Raw genomic sequence first — 26,731 nt, forward strand, 5'->3', positions numbered from 1 at the left:
GGTCCAGCATGAACAGTTTGCTCACACAGCTGTTACATACACTCTCTTAGCTACTTGGAAGTACCCTTTCACTCTTCTTCACCAAGGGCAGTTGGCTTGTGTTGTCATTAAAGAACCTCCCACAACATCATGGACAGGAAGATGCCAAGCACAGAGCCTTTATTTTACATAGTATTTCCAAAGAGGGCAGTGCTTAAAGTGAGCAGCCAACAGAAGATAAGAAAGTGACAGCAAAGGTAACTGGCTCAAGTCCCTCCAGGTAACCATGTACAGCGCATGTCTGAGCACCTTGTATATCTGGCTTAAGTGCAGGTAAGGCAATATAGATTGTGCAAACGAGATCTGTGTCCTATGATCAGGAATGGCTACCACATGCATCACACAAAACGCAGTCTGAAATGTTTGGGTCTGCAACTAAAAGTTTCCTCAAGCAAAGATGTATGGGGACGGTTAAATGGCCGACACATACAGAGCAAGTTGGGCAGAAGGAACAGATAATGTCGAGGGGCGGTGGGGTCAGCACACTGATCAAGAGCCCTACATAGGAGGAGCCGTCCCAGTGGCAGAGAGAGCAGGCTAGGACAGAGCAGGAGCCTTCTCCAGCCACCTCGACTTCCTTCCTGCCTTCACTCTAAGTTGAGCAGCTCCACGTCAAAGATGAGGGTGGCATTGGGAGGGATGACACCGGGGTGGCCAGTAGCTCCATATGCCACATCAGGGGTGCAGGTCAGCTTCGCCCTCTGCCCCAAGCTCATCTAGCAGGGATGGGGGGGGCAGATGGGAAGAGGAGAAAGAGGACCCAGCTTGATTTAAAAGAAAAAAGGAAGATAACTATGGCATTTCCCCCAAACCATCTTTAGGGTCATTCCAAAGATCGGAGATTAATTTTATTCCTGGCACACTAAAGTTAAGCCACGCACTTGAACATGCAGATTCTGCCTTAAAATAGACTCGACTATGGGGCAGTTAGCAGCCACGAAGTAGCCTCAGATTCATTCAAGCAACAAGTGTTATTGCTTATCCAGCAATGGCACCCGTGTCTGCTCGTAATTGTTCCTGGTCCTCTTCAGAGGGAGCCCTTGAGGAACGTGTAACAGTGCTGAATACACTTGTGACAGGAACAGTTAAGATTCGGCAACTAAAAGCCACATCAAGGTGACAGGGGCAGAGCTACGGGAATGAGACATGACTTCCCAGACAAACAGAGGGAGAGCTGGAACCAAAGCCCACCAGCGCTGTTAACCCACTGGACATCCATTAGTAAGAAAGCTGCGAGGTCTGAATTTCAAAGAATACCAAAAGCTCAAGTTGCCTGGCCAATGTTGTGTTGATGTTAGCGTTCTACTTGAACCACTATAGTATGGTTATGTATGTTAACATTTGAGGAAGCTGGGCGAAAATTATATAGGCGCTTCACTCTATCTGTAATATTTTTATGTCTGGAATAGCTTCAAAACTGTTAAAAAGCAAAGCCCAAAGCACTTCTTGACTTATCCGTCTCTAGCTGTTCTTAGCTCAGACATCTTGCTGGCCTTTTCAGCCAGCTCAAGCAATCCTAGGAGGAAATGCCTAGGGTGAGACACAAACGCGTCAGCCACAGAAGAGGGGAGGGACAGAGCCAGGAGTGAGCGCTAGGTGGCGTCGCTGCACCCTGGGAGTGGTGTTAAGGCAGTGTGAGGTCTGTTTAAGGACCTCCTTCAGTGTGCATCCTCAGCCTCCTAAACCCTTCAGGATGCATCCTCTGCCTACCTGGGCAGCGCCTTCTTCAAAACCTTTGATGACTTCCTGCTTGCCGATTCTGAACTTGAAGGGTTTGTTTCTGTCTCTGGACGAATCGAATTTCTTGCCATTCTGGAGCATCCCTATCAAAGTAAGAAGAGGGCAGAAAAGAGCTGTGGTTGTGAGTGAACTAGCAGTGAGACTGAGCATGTCTAAACACAGTTCCTCTTCTGCATGAACCCATCAGCCCTGCTGACAAGCAGGAAGCATGGACGCATCTCTCTGCCTCACCTCCAGCCTGTCACCAAGTCCTACACCCATCTGGAATCCAACTTCAGTTTCTGCTACTGCCACCTGTGGTCTCATGGAGTCACCACCACGGCTCACCTGTGGACTGGAACAGCCTCCAAACTGGTGTGTCTACTCCTCACCAACCTTCCACTCTATAAGTCGACAGATTGTCTTTCCCCAATCACAATTCTGATCGTATTTATATCCCTGCTTAGAATACTTCACTAGCTCCCAGAGCAGAATCCAAAAGCCTGAGGCTAGTGATGCTTGCCTTCAACTTCTCTCTCCCACCTCGCGCCCCGTCTCCCTACCTATTCAGAGCACACCATTCTTAAGTTCCTCCATCCCTCTTAAACCTTTTGTACTACTTCCAGGCTGTAGCCCAGGCTGGCCTGGCTGACCTCGAACCTGCAGGAGTTTCCAGATGCTAGATCTCGGGTGTGAGTCACCACACCCAGTTAGACAGGGTCTGACTTCAGCATGGCACCGACTCGCTGAGCGATGTTGGCGAAATAGGCCTCATATTTTCCATATTTAACCCAGCAGCTTTGCCAACTTACGAGCATCTGAGCATGTATTATTTTACTTCTGAATTCCCACGGCTTGAGTGTGTACTAATGAGTCTTCTTTACCTACCTTCTGGGTAGAATAGATAGATTGGGCTCCTGCCCTGAGTTCTAAATGTGGCAAAGGAGAAACCCTTCTGGCTACCCAGAGATGCTGCAGAGATCAAACACAGACTCATGCATATACACAGTTGCTAAGATAAGACACATTCACAGAGATATTTATGCATGCTCACACGCACTTACACACAGACTACTCAGGAGAGAAGCCCTGATGGTCAAACAGATGCTAAGAAAATATTTAGATCGACAGACCTACATATATTCATACAGATAGGCCCTTGGACAAATGCATGCTTGAATGTGTGTACATGCACAATCCATTTATAGACTGGCTTCCCCAGTCCCCAGTGCCTTCAGCTTTCATAAAGTCGAATCTACTGGAAACCATGTGACAATTATCTGCGACTGTAAATTCAGCCAAAGCCACATCATCCGAAACGGGCCCGCATAAATATGTTGACTTCTTTACAAAGATGTTTCTGTAATATACAACAAATAAAGGATGACTGTTTGGATTAACACTGCTGGATCAAATCGATATCCACAAGGGGGAAAAAAAACCCTGAATGTAAGCCCCTCCCACCTTTACACATGAGAATCGTTTCCAGATGAATCATAGACCTAAATATGAATAATAAAATAAAATTAATAAAGTAGTAGTAGGCATACTACCACACAAAATATCTACCAAGTAGCTGGGTGTGACGGTGAGCACTGTAATCCCAATGTTCAGCTGGAGGCAGGAGGACCAGGAATTCAAGGCCAGCCTTGACTACAGAACAAATTCAAAGCCAACTTCAAGTCACATGGGACAGTGTCTCAAATGACAAAAACAATAGAAAAACCAGAGAGAGAGAAAAGAAAGGCAAACATGCCCACCAACATCTCTACTAGGTGATAATAAACGGGAATAAATGAGTAACTTCACAATACAGTGGAAGATTCCTTGAAGCAAACACAGAAAAATATGTAGGCATGAAGAAGAGTGATAAGTATGACCTCACTAGAATGAAGAACTTCTGCTCAAAAGATACTATTAAAGACTAATGTTGAGGCTTGAGGGACGGCTCAGTGTTTAGGAGCACTGGCTGCTCTTGCAGAGGACCTGGGTTCAAACCCTGCCAACCATACCACAACTCTCAACTGTCTGTAACTCCGGCTTCAGAGAATCCAATGTCCTCTGCCAGCCTGTGCCGGCACTAGGCACATAAACTCACTACTCAACCCAGGCTGGCACTGAACTTTTGATGGTCTTTGCTCCCACTCTCAAGTGACGGATTATAGGTGTGGGCCACCAGGCCCAGATTATATTTAATTCTTTAAAAGTTTACTAGAAGTTTCTTACAGTCTCCTGCTGTATTTGATTGATAAGACAGGGTCTCACAAAGCAGAACCACTTGTACCTGATGCTTTTAATGGGCCCTGCCTACTCAATGTATACACCCTTGGGAAACTCTGCAAAAGGATGTTTGGTGGGCTGGAGAGATGGCTCAGCAGTTAAGAGCACTGACTGCTCTTCCAGAGGCCCTGAGTTCAATTCCCAGCAACCACATGGTGGTTCACGACCATCTGTAATGGGATCTGATGCCCTCTTATGGTGTGTCTGAAGACAGTGACAGTGTAATTATATATAGTAAATAAATAAATCTTTTTTAAAAAAAGGATGTTTGGTTTCACTAATCTGATAAACAATAATCCGTCCATAACATGTAGAACAGACAAATCAATTATCCTGGTCAGAGGCCCCAGAGGCCCCAGAGGCCCCAGAGGCCCCAGGGTAATTAGGCTATATCACCAGGAGATAAAACAGCCCTCCTGTGCTGACATCAGTGGCTGGAGATACAACTGTTAAAAAAACAGCCACATCATCTGCTAGACCCAATCTGGTGCTTCACACTGGCCTAGAGAACTGCTAAAAATGGCCCCATCTGAATATGTCCCAGGAATTAAGCTGGCCTTGCTGTATGCTAAATGGCTCTCACCCATAGAGTTTGCCACATTAGCGAGTGAGTCACAAGGCAGAGTCCTCACACCTCTTAGAGCAAACACCTGCCAGCAATCTTCCTCCAGCAGTCCTAAAGAACGCATCTAGAATGTTCCTGGGGGTGGGGAGAAGGGAGATGGCTCAGGAGTTAAGAGTACTTGTTGATTTTTTTTTTTTCCAAAAACACCCCACTTCAGTTCCCAGCACCCACATGGTGGGTCATAAACCTCCATAACTCCAGTATCGGATCTGACACCTCTTACCTCCACCAGGCACGCATGTGGCACACATACATGCATACATACACACACATACATACATATACACACATGCACACATACATACACATAAGATTAAATAAATAAATAAATATAGAATGTCCCTTGGTCCTTAGGTCTGCAAACGCACATCATTCGAGAAGAGACAGCAGACTTGTGGCAACCTCCCCTGGATTCTCCCAGCACCTGCAGACAGTGTGGCTACCGACCACACCCCTCTCACTGCAGTGGCATTGGCAGGGCACAAAAGAAAAACAGGGTAAATGGGGATTTTGAGGGTTCTCAGACCTTACAGAATAAGTCTGAAACATCAGACAGGTAACCGGTTGTGAAACTGGAGGTTCGATTTTACACGAGTCTGGCACCATAGATGGTCTTTGTGGGTGAGGAAAAGAATAAAGCTGGTCACAGGCAACCTGGCTGCCCTGGGCTTTGAGGATAATCCATGGACAAGACCCTCCTGAGAGAAGCTTACAGGGCAGCCCTGCCTTGGGAGGGGCAGGCCTGGGCCAGCGCTAAGAGGAGGACACCTACCTGTGTAGTGCACCACGCAAATCTGACCCTTCTTAGGGAATGTCCTTCCTGTCAGGAGAGATTAAGGCAGATGCAAAAATTAGGATATTAGAAAAGCTCGCCAAGAGGGTGGCAGTGGTGTTCCGTTAATCCCAGCACTGGGGAGGCAGAGGTAAGCAGCTCTCTGTGTGTTCAAGGCCAGCCTGGACTACAGAGTGAGTTTCAGGACAGCCAAGGCTATAGAGTGAGATGCTGTCTCAAAAAAACAAAACAAAACAAACAAAAAATAACCGAAAAGAAAAGAAAGAAAGAAAGGAAGGAAGAAAGAAGGAAAAAGGAGAGAATGATCTCTATGCCTTGTATGAGTGAGAACTGATGTCTCCTTTCTGGCTTGCACTTGAACTTAATGCTACTGGTCTCAATTTCCCTAGTCTATAACAAAAGCAGTCCCATTACTTTTTATTGCTCCTTTTACTTTCATCTGTTTTACAAGTATACAGGAATAGCCTACTGTGTGCTAGAGCAGAATCATGAATGGCCTACTGCGCGTCCGACCATCTGAAGTAGATTACAAAGAGTATTATATGAACTCACGAAGAGGAGAAGCAGGAACCTAAGTCTCGGATTGCTATAGAGTCATGACTGCATCAAAGATGAGTACACCTGGGCTGGAGAGATGGCTAAGAGCACTGACTGCTCTTCCAGAGGTCCTGAGTTCAAATCCCAGCAACCACAGGATGGCTCACAACCATCTGTAATGGGATCTGATGCCTTCTTCTGGTGTGTCTGAAGACAGCAACAGTGTACTTATAAATAAATCTTTAAAAAAAAAAAAGATGAATAAACGTGGTCATTCATAAGACATCAGTAATGACCAGGCCTGTGCCCTTGTGTCGGAGATACAACAGAGAACAGTGCAGACAGGACCACTGCTCTTCTGAGGGCTACATTCTTCCTTTTGTATACGTGAGACGGCTTTTTGTGGATGAGCGAAAGAAGATTCAAGCTCAAGTCTTCATGTTTGCACAGAGTTCTTAGCCACTGAGCCATCTCTCCCCTCCCTCATGCCCTCCCCCATTTGCATTCTAATGGAAGGAGACAATGTTTATATAAATATGATAATTACAGGTGAGATAAGTCCTCCTGAGAAAATTAACAACTGATGAATTTCAGAGAGACACAGCGAGTCCACAGATTCAGAAAGGGCGTGCCAGGAAGGCATTTCGGACAAGACGAGGTTTGAGCTGGTGCTTTAAGAAGGGACCAACTCAAAGACCGTGAAGCAGGAAAAGATTGATGTGTTTTCAGAAGAGAAAGGAAGAGGGTGAGATGGGAGGAGAAGAACATGAAAGAGATATACCACTCGGCTTACGGAGATGGGTTTAATTCTAAGTGCAATAGGAAACCACTGGTGGGTTTAAAAGCATGGAAATGACCTAATCCGAATTAAGATTTTATAAGATCACTCTGGCTCCCACGTGTGGGATGGATGGTTAGACATCTGTTGCGATTATCTAGACAAGAAATCAATGGTTGCATGAATTAAGGTTAGTGGCAGCAGAGAAGAGAGTGAAATGGAGTGGAGATACACTTTGGAAGCAGGGCTGACAAGGGCCTGCAAGTGGATGAGGGGAAGGAGCCCACTGCCCATCTCACCATTGGATGACAGAAAAGGAGAAAATAAGAACGATGCTTGAATTTTGGGTTTGGGTAACTGGGCGGTGGTAGAGCTGTTCTGAGAGATGAGAAAACTGGAAAGAAACAGATTTGTGAGGGTGGCAATCTCGAGCTGCCTATTAGACATGCAAGTTTTTACTGCACGGAGGCGGATGCCGAGCCGACCCTGGATAAACAAACTGGGTGGGACACTCAAGAGCCTCTGGATTATGAACTTGGGAACATTAACAACACAGTCAACGTTTGGTGGACTGTAGGAGCCTGCCAACGGGAGCCAGAAAACGCCTGCAGAAAATAGTTAAATTGGCTGTTAAAAGATGCGTGGGAGTCTGTCTGGAGAAGTAAAGGGATCTGGGAAATAGAATTAGTTGTAAGACATGTTCAAAAACCTGGAATCCAGAGTCGGGATGTAGCTCAGTGCACAGCAGGTGCCTAGCATGCAGAAGGCCCTGGGTTCCACCTGGAAGCACACACAGCCTTAGGGTCCTCGAGTCCAGTCGCAGTGAGAGCCCATTGGTTCCATCCTGTAACCCTAGGGTCCAGCACACAGTGCGTGGTCCATAAATATTTGCTGGATAAGTGCTGGTTTGTTTTTGTTTTTTTTAACAACTCGCAAGTGGCTTGGTGAGGTTGGTTGCGGATGCGTGGATAATACGTAGTGAAAGAGGAAGTGCCAGTGTGGGTCACTCCCACCCTTAGCTATCACTAAGGGGGCAAGTGCTTGCAGAAGTAGGGGAAGAACCTTTTAATGATTTTCTGCCTGAGGGAGGGGCCCGTAAAGCTTTGCATTTTAGGAGACCGGAGAGAAAAATGAGCGGAGTGAGGCGCAGAAGTCAAATGGAAAGCAGGGAGAAGGAAGATAGGGACACAGCTCAGAGGTTGTGTGGGTGACAGGGCCTGGGGAAGGATTCCTCGACCCCCGGCACTAAGATTCTTTGTATGGATAGAGAAACCTGTGCCCGCAAGGAGTGATCTGGGTAATAGCTGGTACTTCCAGGAACCCCTCGCCTGTAACCCAGAAGCCCTTTAATTTCCTGGGGAGGGGCATGCCGATAATATCGAACAGCAAGTTTGCGTGTTAAACACTACAGACCTTGGGGGTAGCTTTGGGTCTGGATTAAATTTTGCTTAAGAATTAGCTACTCCTTGAATATGTTGAATACACCCAGTTTTCCAAGTAGTTGAAGAAACTTGATGCTGGTTCTCTTGACAGAGACTGGGAACCCATCGATAGACAGACTGGGAGGTGGGGGCGAGGTGGGGGGGATATGAACAAAATTAGGGACCGGGAGTTCTGTTTTGGCCTGACTGACTAAGGCACCATGGACCCTCCAGCAGGTCCGAAGGCTGGGTTTTGCCTGGGGAGGGCATGGTAGAGGGCAGATGACTAGGAAGGCTGAGTGGGATCCGGAGGGTGAAATAAGAAGCAAAAGCAGCCAAAGGAGTGGCAGGCTCCCAAATTGGCCCTCTCCACAACACACCACTGCCTAGCCCTGGGGGCTGCCAGACAAGAGGGCCTGAGAGGTGGGGCGCCTTAGGAGGGGTTTCCCTATAGGGCAGGAACCCCTAAAGCGGACTATCCCTAGTGCAGAACAGGGAACACTGAACAGAAATTCAAACCTGGACAGTCAGTAGCAACGGTTAATCGAGAGCTTGCAGCTCAGGCGGCAGCAGCCGCAGCGTAGGACAGTGGCCAGACATAGACCCCTTGCCCCAAGGTTGCCGCCTTCACTCCCCAAGGTGAGCGGGCGCAGACCGGGATGGTGAGTTGTCCTCTAAAAGCCCAAAGAATCGGGGTCCGGGGTCTCTTCCTGCCACCCGCTTCTTTGCCCCTCTCCCCGCTTCAGGTCCCCGGAGCCACCTCGGAATCAGATCCCAGCCCGCGGACTCCGCCCCGGGACCCCTCCTCCTCCCGGGCCCGGCCGCCCGGTACCGTCTCCTGGGGAGATGGTCTCGATCTCCACGCCCATCGCGGTCCCACAGGCCCCGCCTCCAAGGGGGTCCTCGCGGCTGCCCCGACCCCGGCTCTGCTCAGGCCGGACCCCGCAGGCGCTCCGGCTCGTCTTCTTGCCGCCACTGCAGAGCCGGAGGAGGTGCGGCTGGAGTCAGGACCTGCGCGGGGAGGGGCCGCCGGGAAGGGGGCGGCGGGGTGGAGCTGTGCGACAAGGTGGGGTCGGCCGGGGCGGGGCCCGAGGGAAGCGACCCTGACGTGGCTGCTCCGGATCCTGGCCAGACTAACCACCATTAACCCACTGGCTGAAGGGGGAGGCTGGGTGAGCGAGGCGTGCCGCCGGCACTAGCACATTCATCCACACATCTACCCATCTCTCGGTTCAATGTATATTTATTTAGCACCTACACGGTGCAAAGCTCCAGGGAGTCCACTCAATCCTACAGACTAGGAGGAGAAAGTCGGTAATTAAACTAACACTTTAAATACATGTGCTCAGTGCCGTGGGGTTCAGAGCACAACGGAAGCACCCGAGACTGAGAGCTACCCTGGCTAGGCTTCACGGATCTATGGGAGCAGAGCCGGAGGAGGGAAGGAACCAATTATTGATGGATTTTTCCCCAACCACCTTAAAGCCCATATTCATCATCCCTCGAAGTTTCACAACAGGAATTTGTATTGGGGGTCCCACTTTTCAAGGTAAAGGACGGCTCCCTGGGGATTCCAGTTGAATTAAAGCAGGATCAGCTGTGTGCCGAGGTCACTGCTACAGTCTGAAGTGGTGAGTGCTATACAAAGAATAAATGGATTCTTTTACCTCTCCCCAAACCAACCAAATCAGAATCTAGAAAGATACTTTTGTTCTTCCCGAATCCTCTGCTTGCTTGGTTCTGGGAATTGGACCCAGAGAAACCAGGGCCTGTTCACACACCTAAGCAAGCAGAGACTATATCCATGGCCCCTAGGAAGATACATTGGAAGGAGGTAGCATTTGCTTGAGGGCTGAAGGAGACTTTAAGAAATGCACACACCACCACCTCCATCCTTTCTACATCGTTGCAAAAATCGACATGAATTTGTTTCTGACAAGAGACGATGTTAGGTGAGTATGGGAGAAAGACCTATTCAAAGACCCAGAACTGAAACTTGAGACATTTTCCTCTCATTCTCTGTCTCCACTATTCCAAGTGGCTAGCTAGCTCGCATATGAGGTTGCCAGTATCCAGGTACAAGGACTGAAGTTGGCGTTCAGTAAAAAATCGTTTACAGTACTGTGCAGGTCAGAATCAGAAAAGCCCACGGGTGTGGCCTAGAGTCTTCAGGGTTTAAAACACAAGAGCTTAAGACACCCCACCCACCCACCCTCACCCTCAGCCAACTCTACTAGCTATGTCCTTGGGCAGGTACTGTGAGATTAGGGATAGGACAGATCTGCTACTTGGGCAGGCCTAGGAGGCTGGCTTCAGGTAAAGGGATGCTTTTTACATTTTGAGAGTGATATTTTATGGGATTTTCAAATGGGGAGTTCCTGACTCCCTTCTAAACTAAACTAAAAACTATTGACACATGGTGTCCGTAGAATTCCGATTCCTTCTTACCAACCTCTTCTAAGAGAACGGATGAGACCTGCGTGGGAGAAGAGGTTGAAGCACTTGAGAAGATTGTGAAGGTTTACGAGCGGTGGTTTCACAGGGACTACAAGTCCCAGAAACGCTCGCGACAAACTCCGCGCTTATTGGCCAGCAGAAGGACCCGCCGCCTATGTAACGCACTTAATAACCAATAGCCTGGAGGTTTCTCGGAGGTCCAAAGGCCGAGGCTTCCGTTAGTTGCCCGGGACTTCTGATCCGCTGTCTTGTGACGTGAGCGGCCCCCGGGATTTTATGTGTGGGGCGGGGAGGTAGAGAGACCAAGGTATTTCGTGGGGTTTTTTTGTGGCAAGGCCTGGCAGGTGTTAGGGAGGCCGGGGCTGGAAAGGGAAGGAGGTAGATGGCACTTAAGGCCCAGGGATGTGGGCGTGGGGAGAAGTTGAGAATGAGGCGGACGGACGGTGTGTGAGGGAGAGTTGGAAGAGGATCAGACTGCAGTAGAAGCAAGCGGTGTGGATTTTAACAAGTGCCCTTGGGATGCTCGGGTGAATCTTATGGTAATAGATAATAGAGCTTAAGGAATATAGCCTTATTTGTAGCAAGGTAAAATCGCCTACAAACTTTGAGGTGTTTGAACAAACCGAACTAAGAACTTGTTTTAAATCACAAATCATAATAGCCGAGCTTTTAGTTAATTGCAGGAGGCTCTAACCGGTATTCAGTTAAGCTGTAGTCAGTATCTCTGTCTCAGGTCAGATTTTGCTTTGTTTTTGGTTTGGTTTTTATCTGGTTTCGTCTTTTTGAGACTGGGTGTCATTTTGCTGTCTGTGCTAGCCTGAAACTCACTGTGTAGTCTAACAAACTTCGAGGCCGTGCGTGCGCATCAGCGTTTGGGCAGGCATGTGCTCCTGCACTGGCACAAAGTTGGAAGTCATGGGGCAACTTTTGTGAATTGGTTCTCTCCTGCCTCTTTGTGGGATCCAGGGGTTGGACTCGGGTGTCAGGCTTGTGCACAAGACCCTGATAACTGCTAGGCTATCTTTGGCTAGCTTTCTGGTTTTGATTTGGTTTGGTTTTTTTAATGATGAGATCCTTAATTGCTTTGGCTTTACTTACCTTATGTCAGTGACTCCCAAATCCTTCCCGTGACTGCCTAAGGTACATCCATTGCAACCTTAGAGGTGCCTTACATGAAATTTAATACTAAATTTTGTCATAACTGGCTGTATCTCAGTTGGTGGAGTGTTTGCCTAGCATACACAAGGCTCTGGGTTCCATCCTCAGCAGGTCAGTATTATTCTCATTACTTAGGAAGTACAGGCAGAAGGACAAGAAGCTCCAGGCCTGTCTGGGCTACAAGAGGGCCTGTATCAAAAATAAATACATTGGGCTAGAGAGATGGCTTAGTGGTTAAGAGGACTGACTGCTCTTCTAGAGGGCCTGAGTTCAAATCCCAGCAATCCATGGTGGCTCACAACCACCTGTAATGAGATCTGGTGCCCTCTTCTGGTGTGTCTGAAGACAGCGACAGAGTACTTATATATAATAAATACATCTTTTAAAAATAAATAAATAAATAACATACTACACACCTTTCTCATCTTCAAAGCATGCAGCCTTCTGCATCTCTGGTTAATGGTTCAACTCTTTCCCAAGCTAAAACTTTGCATGCTGTCCCTCAGATATTTTTCAGTATTCACATCGTGTCTGATAGCACAGTCTTTTTGTCTACAGAGAAGCATCTCCTGCGTCCAGTCCTTTCTCTGTGGAAACAGCTGCAAACTTCGTTTCCTCTCTCGTTTTTATTTTACCCTTTGCTTTTTGTTTACTTTTTTTCCATTTGGTTTTGGGTTTTTGTTTGTTTGTCCGTTCTCCCACACCAGGATTTCTCTGTGTAATCTTGTCTGCCCTGGTACTCTCTCTGTAGATCAGGTTGGCCTCGAACTCAGAGATCTGTCTACCTCTGCCCCTCTGGGTGCTGGGATTAAAGCCACCACAGCCAAGCTTTTATTTTTATCTATTATTAAGAGATACTCCCCTGACTAGGGCAGGGTACACATACTATGGCAGATGGTTAGAAGTCACAAGACAACTTTTGTGAGTTTGTTCTTTCCTTGAATTTTTTGGGGATTTAGGGATTGAACTCAGGTTTATATCAACTGAGTGTATATCTAGGACCCATATGGTGGAAGGAGAGAACCAACTCCTAAAAGTTGTTTTCTGACCTTCACATGTGTGTTATGCATGTACACACACACACACACACACACACACACACACACACACACACACACACACACACCATTAATCCTTGGGGCTGGAGAGATGGCTCAGTGGTTAAGAACACTGACTGTTCCTCCAGAGGTCCTGAGTTCAAATCCCAGCAACCACATGGTGGCTCACAACCATCTGTAATGGGATCTGATGCCCTCTTCTGGTGTGTCTGAAGACAGCTACAGTGTACTATATGAGTATTTATATAATACACAAATAAATCTTTAAAAAAATTAATCTTACACTTAAAAAAAAATCTGCCTAACAGCATGTAATGCCCAATTCATTCAGAAAGAGTAGACTAGAAGGTGACGTCCATTTGACCTGACAAAAGGGGAAGAGAGTGAAGAGATCCTGTGTCAGTTCAGCAGAAGGGAATAAAGTAGGTTTTTGTAATTGTTAGCGTTGAGGAATTCTGTCCGCTTCCTTCCTAGAGGCAAATGTGTTCCCTCACTCTCCTGAAAGGCCCACCGTGCCCATGCTGTGTTTCCCGGATCTCACTGTCAGTGACATTAGGCTGAAGCTTGAAATGTGTCATCTAAATTGGTTTATTATTAGTTGCTCCCTTAGGACATTTTCTGCCCAGGGAGATGTGTCATGCATTATTTATCAATAAAACTCTCTTAAAGTTCCCAAGTAGTTGCCAGAGAGGAACCACATGCTGCAGATCAGTGCGGTCGAGGCTCCAGTCCTCGCCATTAGTAACAACAAGGGACTCATCCCCATTTAGCAAGTCACTGTGGAGTCACTCGATGTGATACACTGAGTAAACACAGAGCAGAGCATTCCTCCTTAGTACAAGATCCTAAGGACAGACTTGCTGGTGAGGGGACAGCGTTTGCAGCTAGGTCACACACTGACTGCCAGGTCGTTTCTGGAGAGCATCTGCTTCTTTAGATAGAGCCTGAAGGCTACCTCTAAAGTTCCCTCTTTGTCACTTGACCAACCAATGAGACAGGTTAAACCATGTCTATGAGGGCGGGAGTGGTGAGAGCCTCCTTACCGAAGGGACTGCAGGAGCCCAGCCAGAGCGGGCGAAGTGAGTGGTGCAGAATGGTGAAAACTGGACGGTCCTTTGAGAACCAACAAGATTAAACATTGTATGCATTGGCAGTGTTCACTAGAGCCCAAGGCTACCAGCTTACAGCTTCACCTCTGAACTACACCCCAGCTGCCAAGGACCAGCCTCCACTTGGAGAGGGGTTCTGACAGAAGGGGTGTCTGGAAAGGACTCAAAGTCACCTCATGGGTCCAGGCTGAAGACCTGTGTGCTGCTTGGTACAGCTTTTGCCTTCTCTTTGGAGTTCTGCTTCTAAGTTCAGCTTTCTCTTCGGAGATCTCTCTGTCTATATTCTGTGTGCTTGTGTCAGTTTTCCAAGCAGTTCTCTCTCTCTCTCCCTCTCCCCCCCCCTCTCTCTCCCCCTCTCTCCCCCTCTCTCCCCCCTCTCTCTCCCTCTCTCCCTCTCTCCCTCTCTCCCTCTCTCCCTCTCTCCCTCTCTCCCCCCCCCTCTTCTTTATTTATTTTATGACACACCTGAAGAGGGCATTGGATCCCTTTACAGATGGTTGTGAGCCACCATGTGGTTGCTGAGGTTTAAACTCAGGACCTCTGGATAAGCAGTCAGTGCCCTTAACTACTGAACCATCTCTCCACCCCTAGCCTCCAGCCCCCAGCCCCTACAGTTCTCTTTTTATCCTAAAAATTCTCTGGATAGCTCTTCTGCAGGACACAGGTCCAGCCTTTATTTCACATGCCAATCCAGTCGTTTACTCATGTACCCTTTTGATTCTTATGAGTCAGCATCCCATGACCCCAGCCCTTTGACTCTTAAGAAACAGCAAGCATACATTTTTTTTCCCCTTAACATTGCAAAAGAATGCAGAGCACAGATAATATGATAGTTTGGGTGGGACCCTGCCCTGATGTTAGCATTTCCACCAGGCCTGACCCTAATCTTGCTCTGTCCTAGGCTGATGCTGAACTCAGGAATCTATCCCCCTTTGTAAACATAAACAAAATAACGCTCGATTCGGCAGCACATATACTAAACTTGGAACAATACAGAGAAGATTAGCATGGCCCCTGCCCAAGGATGACACGCAAATTGGTGAAACCTTCCATTAAAAAAAAAAAAACTTAACCTAGGTGGGATCTCTTTCGATCACCACTCCCCAAATCTCTTTATCTCTGTCTTTAGTAATTTTCTAACAAGTTGGCTCACCGCGCTGCTGCTTTTGTTCCTTTAGATTCATGAAGCCCCTTGTAAAGTCCATATTGCATCCTTATTTTTTGCATAGTTGAAAAAATAATACATTTTTGAACTCGTGTATTTAAAGCTCTTTCCCATAGCCTTAAGGGCTGTCCTGAAGGTCCCAGTGTTTACCATTTTTGCTGAGACACAGCCACACTCTCGACTCCTGGTGTTTCTAATTATCATGGAGTCATTAACATTTACAGGGAGGATGATGCTCAGAAGGAGAGAGTCCTCCTCTGCTGTGGGTCCAGAAACTTTGTTCATTATTACACAAACAAGCCTTACACCCACATCCTGGAGGCTCACACTGGAGCCCTGTCCTAGGGGTAGGAACCATGTCATTCTGTTCCCACCAGGGCCATGCTGGGCCTGGCATCTGGCCTTCACGCCTGTTCACTGATGAGTGTTGGGGAGACTGCCTGTGGATAGGCATGGGGTCTAGTTCTCGCAGCAGCGGCCTAGCATGTGCAGGCCCTGGGTTCAGCCCTCAGTGGTGAACAAAAAATTGTTACTATTCTTTGACTGTTTAAAGGCTAAGATTTTTTTTTTAAAGTCTTAAAACTCTTTATGAAGTAAGTCTATATTTTATATATAAATATTTTACTATAAGAAGATAATCTGAGGGCTGGAGAGATGGCTCAGCAGTTAAGAGCACTGACTGTTCTAATAGAGGTCCAGAGTTCAATTCCCAGCAACCACATGGTGGCTCACAACCATCTGTAATGGGATCTGATGCCCTCTTCTGGTGTGTCTGAAGTCAGTTACAGTGTACTTATGTATAATAAATACATCTTTAAAAATAAAAAGAACATTAATTCGAATATATGATTATTAAAAAGAATTCTCTCCAAATACAGAAATTGAAAAGCCCACTTTGTCTCTTAGGCCACCTTATCTTATTGACTACTGTGAACAGTTTCCCCGTCTTTCTTGACCCTTCCCTGAGTCTCTGTGTAAACACACACACACACACACACACACACACACACACAGACACGCATATTGGTGCACGCTTTTCCTAAATAGCACACATTCATGGGTTATCACATGAATTCCACTCTTAGAGATTTCTCACATACGGAAGTTCCTTTCTCTCTTTTGAGACTTACCCAGGCTGGTCTCAGACGGATGGCCTTAGCTGATCGCCTGCCTCAGCTTCTTGAGTATATGGGCCTATGGGTGAGCACTACCCCTGCCTCCAATTGTCTAACACAGTGGTTCTCAACCTTCCTAATGCTGGGACCCTCTAAAATAGTTCCTCATATTGTGGTGACCCCAACCATAAAATCATTTTTGTTGCTACTTCATAACACTAATTTTGCTACTGTTATAAGTCTAAATGATATCCGTGTTTTCTGATGGTCTTAGGTGATCCCCCTTCTGAAAGGGTTGTTCAACTCCACAAAAAGGTTGAGAATCATTGGTCTAATTCTGTATTGACATGCTCACTCTTTTTTTTTTTTTTTTTTTAGATATCACACTTGCTAAGCAATCCATGTCTCACGGTGCATTGTTTCAAGCTCTGACCTACCTGTTCTATTTTCCTTGTTGAGACAGGATCTCATGCAGCCCAGATTGGCCTCGAAATTGCTGTAGAGCTAAGGATGGCTTTGAACTCCTGATCCTCCTGCCTTCCACTCCAGGGTATTGGAAATATGGACCTGAACCTGATATTTGTTTTCTATATGAGTGGTTGAACCTAGCACTTGAATATCCCAGGCAAGTGCTCTATCATTGAGTTACGTGCTTGTACTAGTTACGAATACTTCTGTATGTGATCGACTTACTATATGTAGTATGGTAAAAATAGTCTTATATTTTGCAGAATTGCCTATTGATTGTTTTATTCATTTAAGTCTTTAAGCATCTGGAGTTTATTTTGTTGTAAATTTTTTTTTAACACTTTGGAGCTCCTGAGTGCTGGCATTAAAGGTACGCGCCGCCACCACGCCCCTTTGTAACTTTCCTTCTTAATCATTCCAGATAGCCTTTATCAGAAAGGATGGAGCTGGGAAACGGAAAACTGCCCAGGACAGGACTGAACTCACTGAATCAAGCAGTACATCCAACCCAGGGCCTGGCCTGGACCGACGGGAATCGGGTAGTCCTGACTGATTTACAGCTTCATAGCGGAGAGGCCAAGTTCGGGGACTCCCAAGTCGTTGGAAGTTTTGAATCTGTCTGCGGGGTTTCCTGGGCCCCTGTCAGCACAGTGCACGTGCCCTCTCTGCTTGCGGTCCAGCACAGAAAGCTTGTCTCGGTTTGGCAGCTGTGTCCCAGCACTACAGGATCAAGCAAATGGCAGATGTGTCAGACCTCTGAGATCAGAGAGTCACTCCCTATCCTTCCTCAGGGCTGCATATGGCACCCAAAAGACCCTGTCCTGACCGTGTTGACTGCACGGGATGTCTCCATTTTCCCGAACGTCCACCAAGATGGCGGTCCCAGGGTAAAAGTGGACGTCAACACCAGGGGCCGCGTTTACTGTGCTTGTTGGACCCTGGATGGCCAGAGGCTGGTGGTGGCAGTAGACAGCAGCCTTCATTCTTACATTTGGGACAGTTCTCAGAAGTCTCTTCACAGCTGCTCCTTCTGCCCAGTGTTTCCTGTGCACTGTTGCATCCGCGCCATCACAGCCACGGGGAACTCACAGGTCGCTGTGGCCACCGAACTTCCACTCCATAAGCTTTGTAGCTTAAATGCATCCGACGCCTTTGGCGGCCCCCCGAATGGTGAAGATGGTGCTGTACATCCTCGTCCTGTGGGTGTGAGTGAAACGCCCCCTGTAGATGAGCAGGAAGCCGCTGCGGAAATGAATTCTGGAGCGGCAGTTTCTCCCTTGTCAGTTCCTCTGGATCTGACTCACATGCATTTCAACCGATCTGGAGCCGAGCAGAGTTCTCTTATTTGTTTAAGAAAAAAGGACTACTTGACTGGAACTGGCCAAGATTCTTCACATTTGATCCTAGTAACCTTTAAGAAAGCAGTGACCATGACAAAAAAGGTCGCTATTCCAGGCATTCTGGTTCCTGACGTAATAGCATTTAACCTGACAGCACAGCTAGTGGCTGTGGCTTCCAATACGTGCAACGTAATTTTGATCTATTCTGTCGCTCCATCTTCTATGCCAAATATTCAGCAAATTCAGTTAGAGAGTAACGAAAGACCAAAAGGTGTATGTTTCTTGACAGACAGATTATTATTAATTACTGTAGGGAAACAGAAGCCCACAGAAACAGCCTTTCTCCCTTCTTCAGAATCTGATCAGTATACTGTTTATCTGACAGTTAGAGAAATAACTCTGGGAAGAGAATCTTCTGGAACATCTGCTGAAAGTCAGGGTGCTTATGCTAATATCAATGCTCTATTAAATAAAGCAGATAGAGAAGAAAAGTTCACCGAGAGCCTTTCCCCATGCGTGAGTCCCCTGAGCCAAGGACTCTTGCTAACAGCTAACTGCAGTACTCAGAGTGGGAGGTCTGGAAAAGCCCTTATCCAAGAAATTAAAAGTCCCTTGTCCCCTCTGTCCAGTGATTCCATTGTCCATGAAGTCTGTCACAGGCCCTCCTGGCTTTGCACAGCATTGCCTAGACCCAGCAGGACCCCAGATCACACCAGCACCCCAGAACCGAATTCACCTGCAACGGAGAACTTACAAAAGGAAAAGGAAACTTGCCCACTTTCCAGAGAGCTGGGGAGTCTGTCTAGGCACCTGGTTGGAATGCAGCAGTATCTTTTTGAAATCAAGGATTTTCTACACAAGGAGAAGCGAGTCTCTCCCGCATACCCACCTTCTCACGACCCTCCCTATGTTCACCTCATTTACCAGGTAACATCTCTTTTGAGGAACTGCCACTATGCAGGAAGCTCTTGCATCCTGTCTGTCCTGCCAGACACTCAGGGGAGGGCGGGGAGGGCTTTGAGTGGAGCTCAGTGACCTGTGTCTGGCAATTCCTTTGCACAGTTAGATGGGCGTTAGCCTACCAAAAGTGCTCACACCAGGGTTTAGCGAGATTTTATCATATCCTTGGTGTGGAAATCAATGACTACACTCCGTTGACTTATATTTAGGGAGAAAATAGGGTTAATTGTGTCTGTTCATTTCAAAAACTGTGTGTGTGTGTTATCATTTAAAATGTTTTTAAAGATTTATTTATTTTATGTATATGAGTACACTGTAGCTGTCTACTAACACAGCAGAAGATCCCATTTCAGATGGTTGTGAGCCTTAAAATGTTTTAAGGCAGGAGAGATGGCTCAGCTGTTAAGAGGACTGACTGCTCTTTCAGAGGACTGGGGTTCAATTCCCAGCACCCACATGGCAGCTCACAACTGTCTGTATTTGCAAGATCTGATATTCTCACACAGACACACAGACATACATGCAGGCAAAACACCAATGCACATAAAATATGTTTTGAATGCATCCTTATACGTGCAGATGCAAATACATCACACTTTTTTTTTTAAAGATTTATTTATTTATGTAAGTATATATAAGTATGCTGTAGCTGTCTTCAGACACACCAGAAGAGGGCATCAGATCCCATTACAGATGGTTGTGAGCCTCCATGTGGTTGCTGGGAATTGAACTCAGGACCTCTGGAAGAGCAGTCAGTGCTCTTAACCACTGAGCCACCTCTCCACATTTTTTTTTTTTTATCATGGACACTTCTTTTCATATTGTGTCTGGCTCTGTTCTGTCATGTTCACTTTTCAACCAGCAGCCATGTGGCTCCTCCCATGTTTGCCTCCATACACATAAACTCTAACACAGATCCTTGTGTGACACGTAAAGTGTGTGTGTGTGTGTGTGTGTGTGTGTGTGTGTGTGTGTGTGTGTGTGTGGAGTGCGCTGTCACTGCCACAGTGGAGTCATGGGGTGCACTGTACCTCAGGGTGAGCATGCATATTTACCCAGCCTCATTTTCAGTTGGGTACCTCAGATGGTGCTGAAAGAGTGTATTTATTCACTTGACGTAGTACCTTTATTTATTTTTGTTGGATTGGTTTCAAGAAGAGAAGTGCAAATTCAAAGTGTGTATTTCTACAATATTTTTTGTTTATTTTTGTAGCTTAGGCTAGCCGCTCAAGGATGCCATTGAACTTGTTCAATGTGTGTGTGTGTGTGTTCATGGGAGTCGTGTGTGTGTGTGTGTGTGCACATTGTGTCTGGAGGGAAGCTTTCCACTTGACCAGGTTTCTCACTGAACCTGGCTCTCACTGAATGGCCAGTGAGTTCCAGGTCACTGGTCTCCACTCTGGCCAGCACCTCCCTGCTTTTCTTTTCTGTTTTTCCATTTAACTCTGACTCTACTGTTTTTGTGGCAGGTACTCTTCTGCCTAAACCATCTCCCCAGACTAAGACCCTGAGCTTCTTATCCTTCACCCTGAAGTGCTGGGGTTATAGGCGTGCACCCCAAGACCTGGTTTTATGCTGTGCTGGGGACCAACTCAGTCTTGTGTGCACTAAACCAACCTCTACCATTTGAGGAGAATCGCCCATTTAATTCCATTTTCTACTTGTGTTTAAAAAGTTATTAGGAGCTGGAGAGGTGGCTGTTAAGAACATGAACTAGGCTGGGTATAGTGGCAGATTCCTTTAATTCCAGCACTTGAGAGGCAGAGGCAGGAGGATATCTGTGAGTTAGAGGCTGGTCTGGTCTACATAGTGAGTTCTAGGCCAGTCAGGCCTACATAGCGAAATCCTCTCTCAAAAAAGAAAAGAAAAAAAATCCCAAGGAAGAAAGGAAGGAAGGAAGGGATGGAGGGAAGGAGGGAGAGAGAGAGAGAGAGAGAGAGAGAGAGAGAGGAGGAGGAAGGGAGGACAGACCGACAGAAGGACATGTACTGCTATCCTAGAGGACCAGAGTTTGGTTCCAGGCTGTCTTCTGACGTCTTCTGGTACTAGTGCACATGGGTATACAGACGCATGCGCAGCAAAACACTCACACACACAAAATGAGTTTGACTCATTTCACTGAACCAGATCTCCAGTTCCATTGTAACACTGTTCCCCAAATACTTAACGAAGAGAATATTTAAATAATTAAAAGAAATGTATAATGTAAAAGTAACTTTTATTTATCATCACGTGTTTGTATATAATATGTTCGTGTCAGGTGGGCATGCATGTAGAGGTTAGAGGACGACTGTCAACAATCAGAAGCGGGTTGTGGTGGCACAGCCTACGGTGCTAGTGCTGGGGAGGAGGGGCTGGTGAATCTCTTGAGTTCAAGGCCATCCTTGGTTACAATTGCAAGCCAGCCAGGACTATATGTGAGACTGTCTTAAACAAACAAATACAAACCCATCAGTTCTCTCCTTCCGTCTTGATTCTAGGGATTGAACTTGTGTTTTCATAACCTAAGTGACAAGTGATTTTTGCCACCGAGCCATCTCACTGGCCTGGTATCTTAGTAATGAAACTTTTGCCGTGGTGAACACTGTGACCAAAAGCAACCTGTGGAGGAAAGGGTTTATTTCACCCACAGTTCCATATAACAGCTCATCAGAAGAAGAATGAGCTCATCATCATGCAAGCCAGGAACCTGGAGGCAGGAGCTGATTCGGAAGCCATGCAGGGATGCTGCTTACTGGCTTGCTCCCCATGACTTGCCCAGCCTGCTTTCTTATAGACCCAGGACTACCAGTGCAGGGATGGCCCCACCCACAATGGGCTGGGCCCTCCCCCGTCAATCACTAATTAGGAAAATGCCCTACTGTCTTGCTGTCTTGCACACAACCCAGTCTTTTTTTTTTTTTTTTTTTTTTTTTTTGTTTTTTTTTTTTTTGGTGGGGGGGCCGAACCCCGGGCCTTTCGCTTCTTAGCCAACCCCTCTTCACATGAGCTAAATCCCAACCCCCACAACCCAGTCTTATGCCAGCGTTTTCTCAGTTGAGGTGCCGTCCTCTCGAATGACTATACCTTGTGCCAAGTTGACATAAAACTAGCCAGCATACCTGGTCCTAGAAGTAATATTTTATTCTATGTTCACGATTATGCTTTTAGGTTAATAGTGAGTCTTAAGTTAGAACCGTAACTATTTAAAGATATTTTCCTCAAGGTAGATTTTAAATCACTTCTAAAATGACTTCATTCTTTCATGACAAAAAAAAAAAGTTTGTTTGGAGACAGGGTCTCCCTATGTAAGCCTGGGCTGGCCTCAACTTGCCTTGTAGACCAGGCTAGCCTTAAACTCACAGAGCTCTGCCTGTCTCTGTTCCCTATCCCCCAGTGCTGGATCCGAGGCACGTCCACTATGCCCAGCTCCCTCTACATTGTTCTTAAGAGCTGTCAGTCCATTGCTTCAATAGTCGGTTAACCACTTTTACTTTTACTTGAAGAAACCTTGTTCTGTGGGTCCTGCTGAAAAAAGAGCTGTGCTTCTCTGTGACGGCAGACTAAGGCTCAGTACCATTCAACAGATGTTTGGCCTCCACCTCGTTGAAATGCTGCACGGTAGGTGAAAGCCAGAGCCCCTCTCCCTCCCGTCTGTTCTGAAGCTTCAGGAATGGAAATGGTACCGTCCAGCCATTCAGGGGATTCACTAAATAGTCAATAAATAGGATTAATTGCCTACTGTATACCCTGACTGCCTACTGTATACCCTGCCCCACTAGAGATATTACAACCCTTTCCTGGGGGACTCGTATCCCTTTTAAAAAAGAAAACTGAGCTGCAAGGCAGAACATTGCAGCTGCAGCGTGCCCGTTGCAATCCAATGCACCAGACATAGAGACACTGCAGTGTGCAGCTGACATGCTCAGGTGGAGGCAATGGGGGGATGCGAAGGATAGGACTACACGCAGGGCCTACCTGATGCCCTCCTCAGCACGCACAGACCATGGCTGGTCTCTTCCTTCCTTCCTTCCTTCCTTCCTTCCTTCCTTCCTTCCTTCCTTCTTTCCTTCCTTCCTTCCTTCCTTCCTTCCTTCCTTCCTTCCTTCCTTCCTTCCATTTCATTTTGTAGCCCTTGCTGTCCTGGAACTCACTCTGTAGACCAGACTGGTCTCAAACTTACAGAATTCCTAAATGCTGGGATTAATAAAGGCATGCACCACTACTGACCAGCTCATTTTCATTTTTAAATAGCAGCCACCATGTTGAACTTAAGACATTTTATTTTTCCCTTTATCGTTGTAACATTTTTCAGTTTTGACAGATACATTTACATATGGCTTTACAGTTGCCATTTTTGACAGGTTAGTATTATTTCTGAAGTATACCATTTTTATTTTATCATAGTTTCTTGTTTATGTATTTGTGTTTTATTTTTAAACATTTACTATCATTTTTTTTTTTTAATGTGTTTCTTCAGGCATATATATGCATGCAGTACCCATAGAGGTCAGCAGAGGGCATTAAATTCTCTGTGCCTGGTGTTACAGATGTATGTTTGCCCTCATGCACTTGCTAGACATTGAACCCTGGACCTCTGGAAGAACAGCTGTTGCTCTTACCTGCTGAGCCATCTCTCCAGCCTATCCCTATTTTACACGTATGAGTATTTCACCTGTACACCGACACACTGACATAGGAGACAAGGGCGTTGGGTCCAGCCTTCTTCCTTGAAGGCTCTGAGTGCTCGCCGTGCACTCTCAAACACACACATACATACAGGCAGGTCACTCATACTTGTAAAGTAAAGTAAAAAATACGGATTTAAGTCATTTTCTTTTTTAAAAAAAGGATTTGTTCATTTATTATGTATACAATGTTCTGCCTGCATGTATGCCTATGCACCAGAAGAGGTCACCAGGACTCATTACAGATGGTTGTGAGCCACCATGTAGTTGTTGGGAATTGAACTCAGGACCTCTGGAAGAGCAGTCAGTGCTCTTAACCTCTGAGACCTTCCTACATATGTGTCTTTTACTTTTTGTAGTGTGTGTTTTTCAGAAGTAAAGCACAGGATCTCTGAGACTTGATGGTCTAAGTACTTGTCACACTAGTGCCCTAAAGCAAGCCGGGATTTTCTAGGTCACTATCCTCCTTCTAGTCTGTTCACTCTCCTAGGATCGCTACAGTCCATCCTAATATACAGGATAAAAAGTTCCTCTGTAGGGTGGGTCCTCTTCATGAAGTTTCTGAAGAAACTAGTATCCATCCTAATGCATACAAAGAACACATGCATGCTGTTGTGTGCACAGCCCCATATGATAAATATCAGTCCCGAGGGAAACTGTATGTTCTTAGCTTTGAGTGACCCACCTGAGGTGGTTGTCTTTGAGGTGCATATTGCTGTGCTCTGAGCCTAATACAACTCCACCCTTTCATCCCCGTGTTTTCTGAAAAGCGTTAGATGATGGGGTTTCTAAGATTTTATATCAACTACCGAATCTCCCTCTTTACAAGTTAACCCCATGCAGCAGCACGTACCTATGACCCAGCACAGTGTGTCATGATTAACCGTTTGAGGCAGCCTTGGGCTACACGGTACTAGAGCAGCTCCAGCTCGCGAGTGAGACCTAACAGTAGTAACTACGCCTTGCAGTCATCTGTTTGTCCTTATAGAATCGTATGGTGGCCTAAAGTACTGTGCACCTACTTTGTAGATTCCCACTGGATCCTCCTCTGTGCCGACGGCCAAGACTTCATCCCGTTGACTTTCACAGCTGCCCAGACTGTCGTGGTGAGAGATGGCAGCCTGACTAAGCCAGAGGAAGCTAGAGGCTCGCTTTCTCACAATCAGGATCCGGATCCTTCACTTGAAGTCTTGGGAGACCTTGCTACCCAGAATGTAGATGCGGCTGTCTGTTCCAACAGCGTGACCTGATGGCTGCTTTGCACAGCGCATGCGCATGTGCTATCGATTCCCCTCGGGCTGTGTGCTGCTGGGCCACAGGGCAAGTGGCTGCTTATGTTTTCTGACTGTGCCACTTTGAGGACAGAATTCTAAGAACGATACCACATGGTCATATGGATTGTACTTTATTTCTCCAAGGCCTTGCTTCCCCAACCCGAAGCTGTGTTAGCGCTGCCTACGAATGTTTATAGGATGCAATGGAGTAGCAGTAGGCCCTCTGACTCTATGCGGGTGAGAATTCTGCTGGGGAGCCTGAGCACAGCCTTTTAATCCAATTCCTGGGGCATCAGGGATCCAGTGCAAAAGAAATCAGGGACCACACACACTTCTGCTCTCAGGACTGCCTGGATCCGGAAGTTCTGAGGCTGACCTGCTCTCTCCAGATCTAAAAACAACCCTCTTGCTCCTGTACACAAGTCTGGCTGACAGAGGTCCAGAGACTCCTAAAGTGTGCTAAACTTTTAAATAAACTTCCAAGATGTGACCCCCTCGGACCGCCCGCGTGCTTGTGGCCACCCACCTGGGGAGACCACACCTCGTTTTCTTGCCTTGCTATCTATAGTGCTCTCCTTGAGATGTGTCCTTTTATTTTCCAGTTTGAGGGTCATAAAAATTTCCCGTCTTTCCCTCCCAAGAATAAGCCTCCTTAGTTAACTTATCGTTTGTTTGTCTGTTTGGTTGGTTGTTTATGAAGTAGGGTTCAGGCCTGTCTTGAATGTGCCAGACAGGTGCTCTGGCTTCCACAGAGCCTGTACCCCCAGCCCAATTTGTCACTTTAACTTTGGTATTTTTCTCTTAACTCCTTTCAAACCTGAGAGACGGGTATAGGATCAGAAAGTATTTAAAGAGTTGAAAGTTTCACAGAACTCTAAGGAGTTTCTAGGAAGCCTCAGTGTGTGTATACTTGATAAGGCGCCGGCTTAGTACAGTGGGGAAGACCCTGCTCCCCTAAACTGGACACCTAGCTGCTGCAGTCTCCCACGCAGGCCCTGCAGCCAGCAGATGGAGCAGGCCAGGCCGAGGGAGGGCAGCACATCTGCAGGTGCCTGCTTCAGCCCTCGAGGTGCCATTAACACAGGTACTCCCCTCCCCCTTCCTTTAAAAGTACCAGAGAGGAAATGCTGTGCCTCTGGAGACTGCTGTCCGTCTGCTGCCGTTTATGAAGATGCAGCTGGGCTAGGAAAGACGCAGGAGCCTATTTTGCGGTTCAGATGCATTAGACCACTGCTGGGATAATGGACAGGAAGGCCGCAGGCCTGTCGTCAGTGGCCCAGAGTGGTGGCTGAGCTCTGCCTCCATCTGCAGAGGAAGTGTCTGGGAGAGCTGAAGTCACTGCTGTTATAAAGGCAAAGAGGGACTAAGGGACCCCAAGTAAAATCAATGCGACTGCCTTAAGATGTGCTTCCTGATCTCAGGGCAGAATCCTCGCAATGAGTCTTCAGTACAACCTCAGCCGCTGTGACTGCTTTGATTGCTCTGATGCTCTGGTCTTTGTGACGATCTGGATTTGCACGTGCAGAGTCCCCACTTTTGTATTCTTTGGTGGACACAGTGCGGTGTCATTTCTTTATAGTAAATCTGATTCCAACTGATGGCAGCTCCTACACAGACGTTTCCGTGGCCTCTGTTGTTAATGCAGTCTTTGGAGCAGTAGAAGCCAGTCCCGGGATTTGCTGGCTTTAGAAAGAAGCACTACGTCCTTTATTAAAAAGATTCTGTAGGAGCTGGTGCACACCCTTAACCCCAGTACTCGAGGCAGAGG

General features: G+C 46.8%; 2 protein-coding genes and 1 non-coding gene across 9 annotated transcripts; 2 read left to right on the top strand and 1 right to left on the bottom strand.

Annotated features, from left to right (window-relative positions):
• Nucleotides 1–132: 132 nt before the first annotated feature.
• Fkbp1b (FKBP prolyl isomerase 1B) lies at nucleotides 133–10,705 on the bottom strand. 5 transcript variants are annotated; one of them, XM_032909183.1, is made up of 4 exons: nucleotides 10,645–10,705; nucleotides 5,436–5,483; nucleotides 1,750–1,862; nucleotides 133–755 (listed from the first exon to the last, which is right to left on the bottom strand). In XM_032909183.1, exons 3-4 carry the CDS (start codon nucleotides 1,858–1,860, stop codon nucleotides 627–629), a joined length of 240 nt encoding a protein of 79 aa, XP_032765074.1. In that variant the 5' UTR covers nucleotides 1,861–1,862; nucleotides 5,436–5,483; nucleotides 10,645–10,705; the 3' UTR covers nucleotides 133–626. The 5 variants fall into 5 exon arrangements, with proteins under 5 accessions (XP_032765074.1, XP_032765070.1, XP_032765073.1 ...); XM_032909179.1 differs by lacking the exon at nucleotides 10,645–10,705 and adding an exon at nucleotides 9,025–9,236; XM_032909182.1 differs by lacking the exon at nucleotides 10,645–10,705 and adding an exon at nucleotides 8,712–8,947.
• Nucleotides 10,076–25,460, top strand: Wdcp (WD repeat and coiled coil containing). 3 transcript variants are annotated; one of them, XM_032909176.1, is made up of 4 exons: nucleotides 10,076–10,144; nucleotides 17,144–18,989; nucleotides 22,508–22,622; nucleotides 24,719–25,460. In XM_032909176.1, the coding sequence occupies exons 2-4, from the start codon at nucleotides 17,163–17,165 to the stop codon at nucleotides 24,937–24,939; spliced, it is 2,163 nt and encodes a 720-aa protein (XP_032765067.1). In that variant the 5' UTR covers nucleotides 10,076–10,144; nucleotides 17,144–17,162; the 3' UTR covers nucleotides 24,940–25,460. The 3 variants fall into 3 exon arrangements, with proteins under 3 accessions (XP_032765067.1, XP_032765066.1, XP_032765068.1); XM_032909175.1 differs by lacking the exon at nucleotides 10,076–10,144 and adding an exon at nucleotides 10,866–10,956; XM_032909177.1 differs by lacking the exon at nucleotides 10,076–10,144 and adding an exon at nucleotides 13,151–13,287.
• On the top strand, nucleotides 14,927–15,033 carry LOC116906319. Its single transcript, XR_004388606.1, has one exon. It is a non-coding gene; the product is annotated as a U6 spliceosomal RNA (small nuclear RNA).
• Nucleotides 25,461–26,731: the final 1,271 nt, after the last annotated feature.

Source organism: Rattus rattus, chromosome 7, assembly GCF_011064425.1.
Source record: "Rattus rattus isolate New Zealand chromosome 7, Rrattus_CSIRO_v1, whole genome shotgun sequence".
NCBI classification, from domain to species: domain Eukaryota; kingdom Metazoa; phylum Chordata; class Mammalia; order Rodentia; family Muridae; genus Rattus; species Rattus rattus.

Excerpts from the sequence above, each read along its gene's own strand:
- Wdcp (XM_032909176.1), top strand. The coding sequence starts at position 17,163 with ATGGAGCTGGGAAACGGAAAACTGCCCAGGACAGGACTGAACTCACTG. Across the intron at positions 18,990-22,507 it reads ATGTTCACCTCATTTACCAG|AAACCTTGTTCTGTGGGTCC; the intron begins GTAACATCTCTT and ends TTTTACTTGAAG. Across the intron at positions 22,623-24,718 it reads CCTCGTTGAAATGCTGCACG|ATTCCCACTGGATCCTCCTC; the intron begins GTAGGTGAAAGC and ends CCTACTTTGTAG.
- Fkbp1b (XM_032909179.1), bottom strand. The coding sequence starts at position 9,061 with ATGGGCGTGGAGATCGAGACCATCTCCCCAGGAGACG. Across the intron at positions 1,863-5,435 it reads TTGCGTGGTGCACTACACAG|GGATGCTCCAGAATGGCAAG; the intron begins GTAGGTGTCCTC and ends TTACTTTGATAG. Across the intron at positions 756-1,749 it reads TTGAAGAAGGCGCTGCCCAG|ATGAGCTTGGGGCAGAGGGC; the intron begins GTAGGCAGAGGA and ends CATCCCTGCTAG.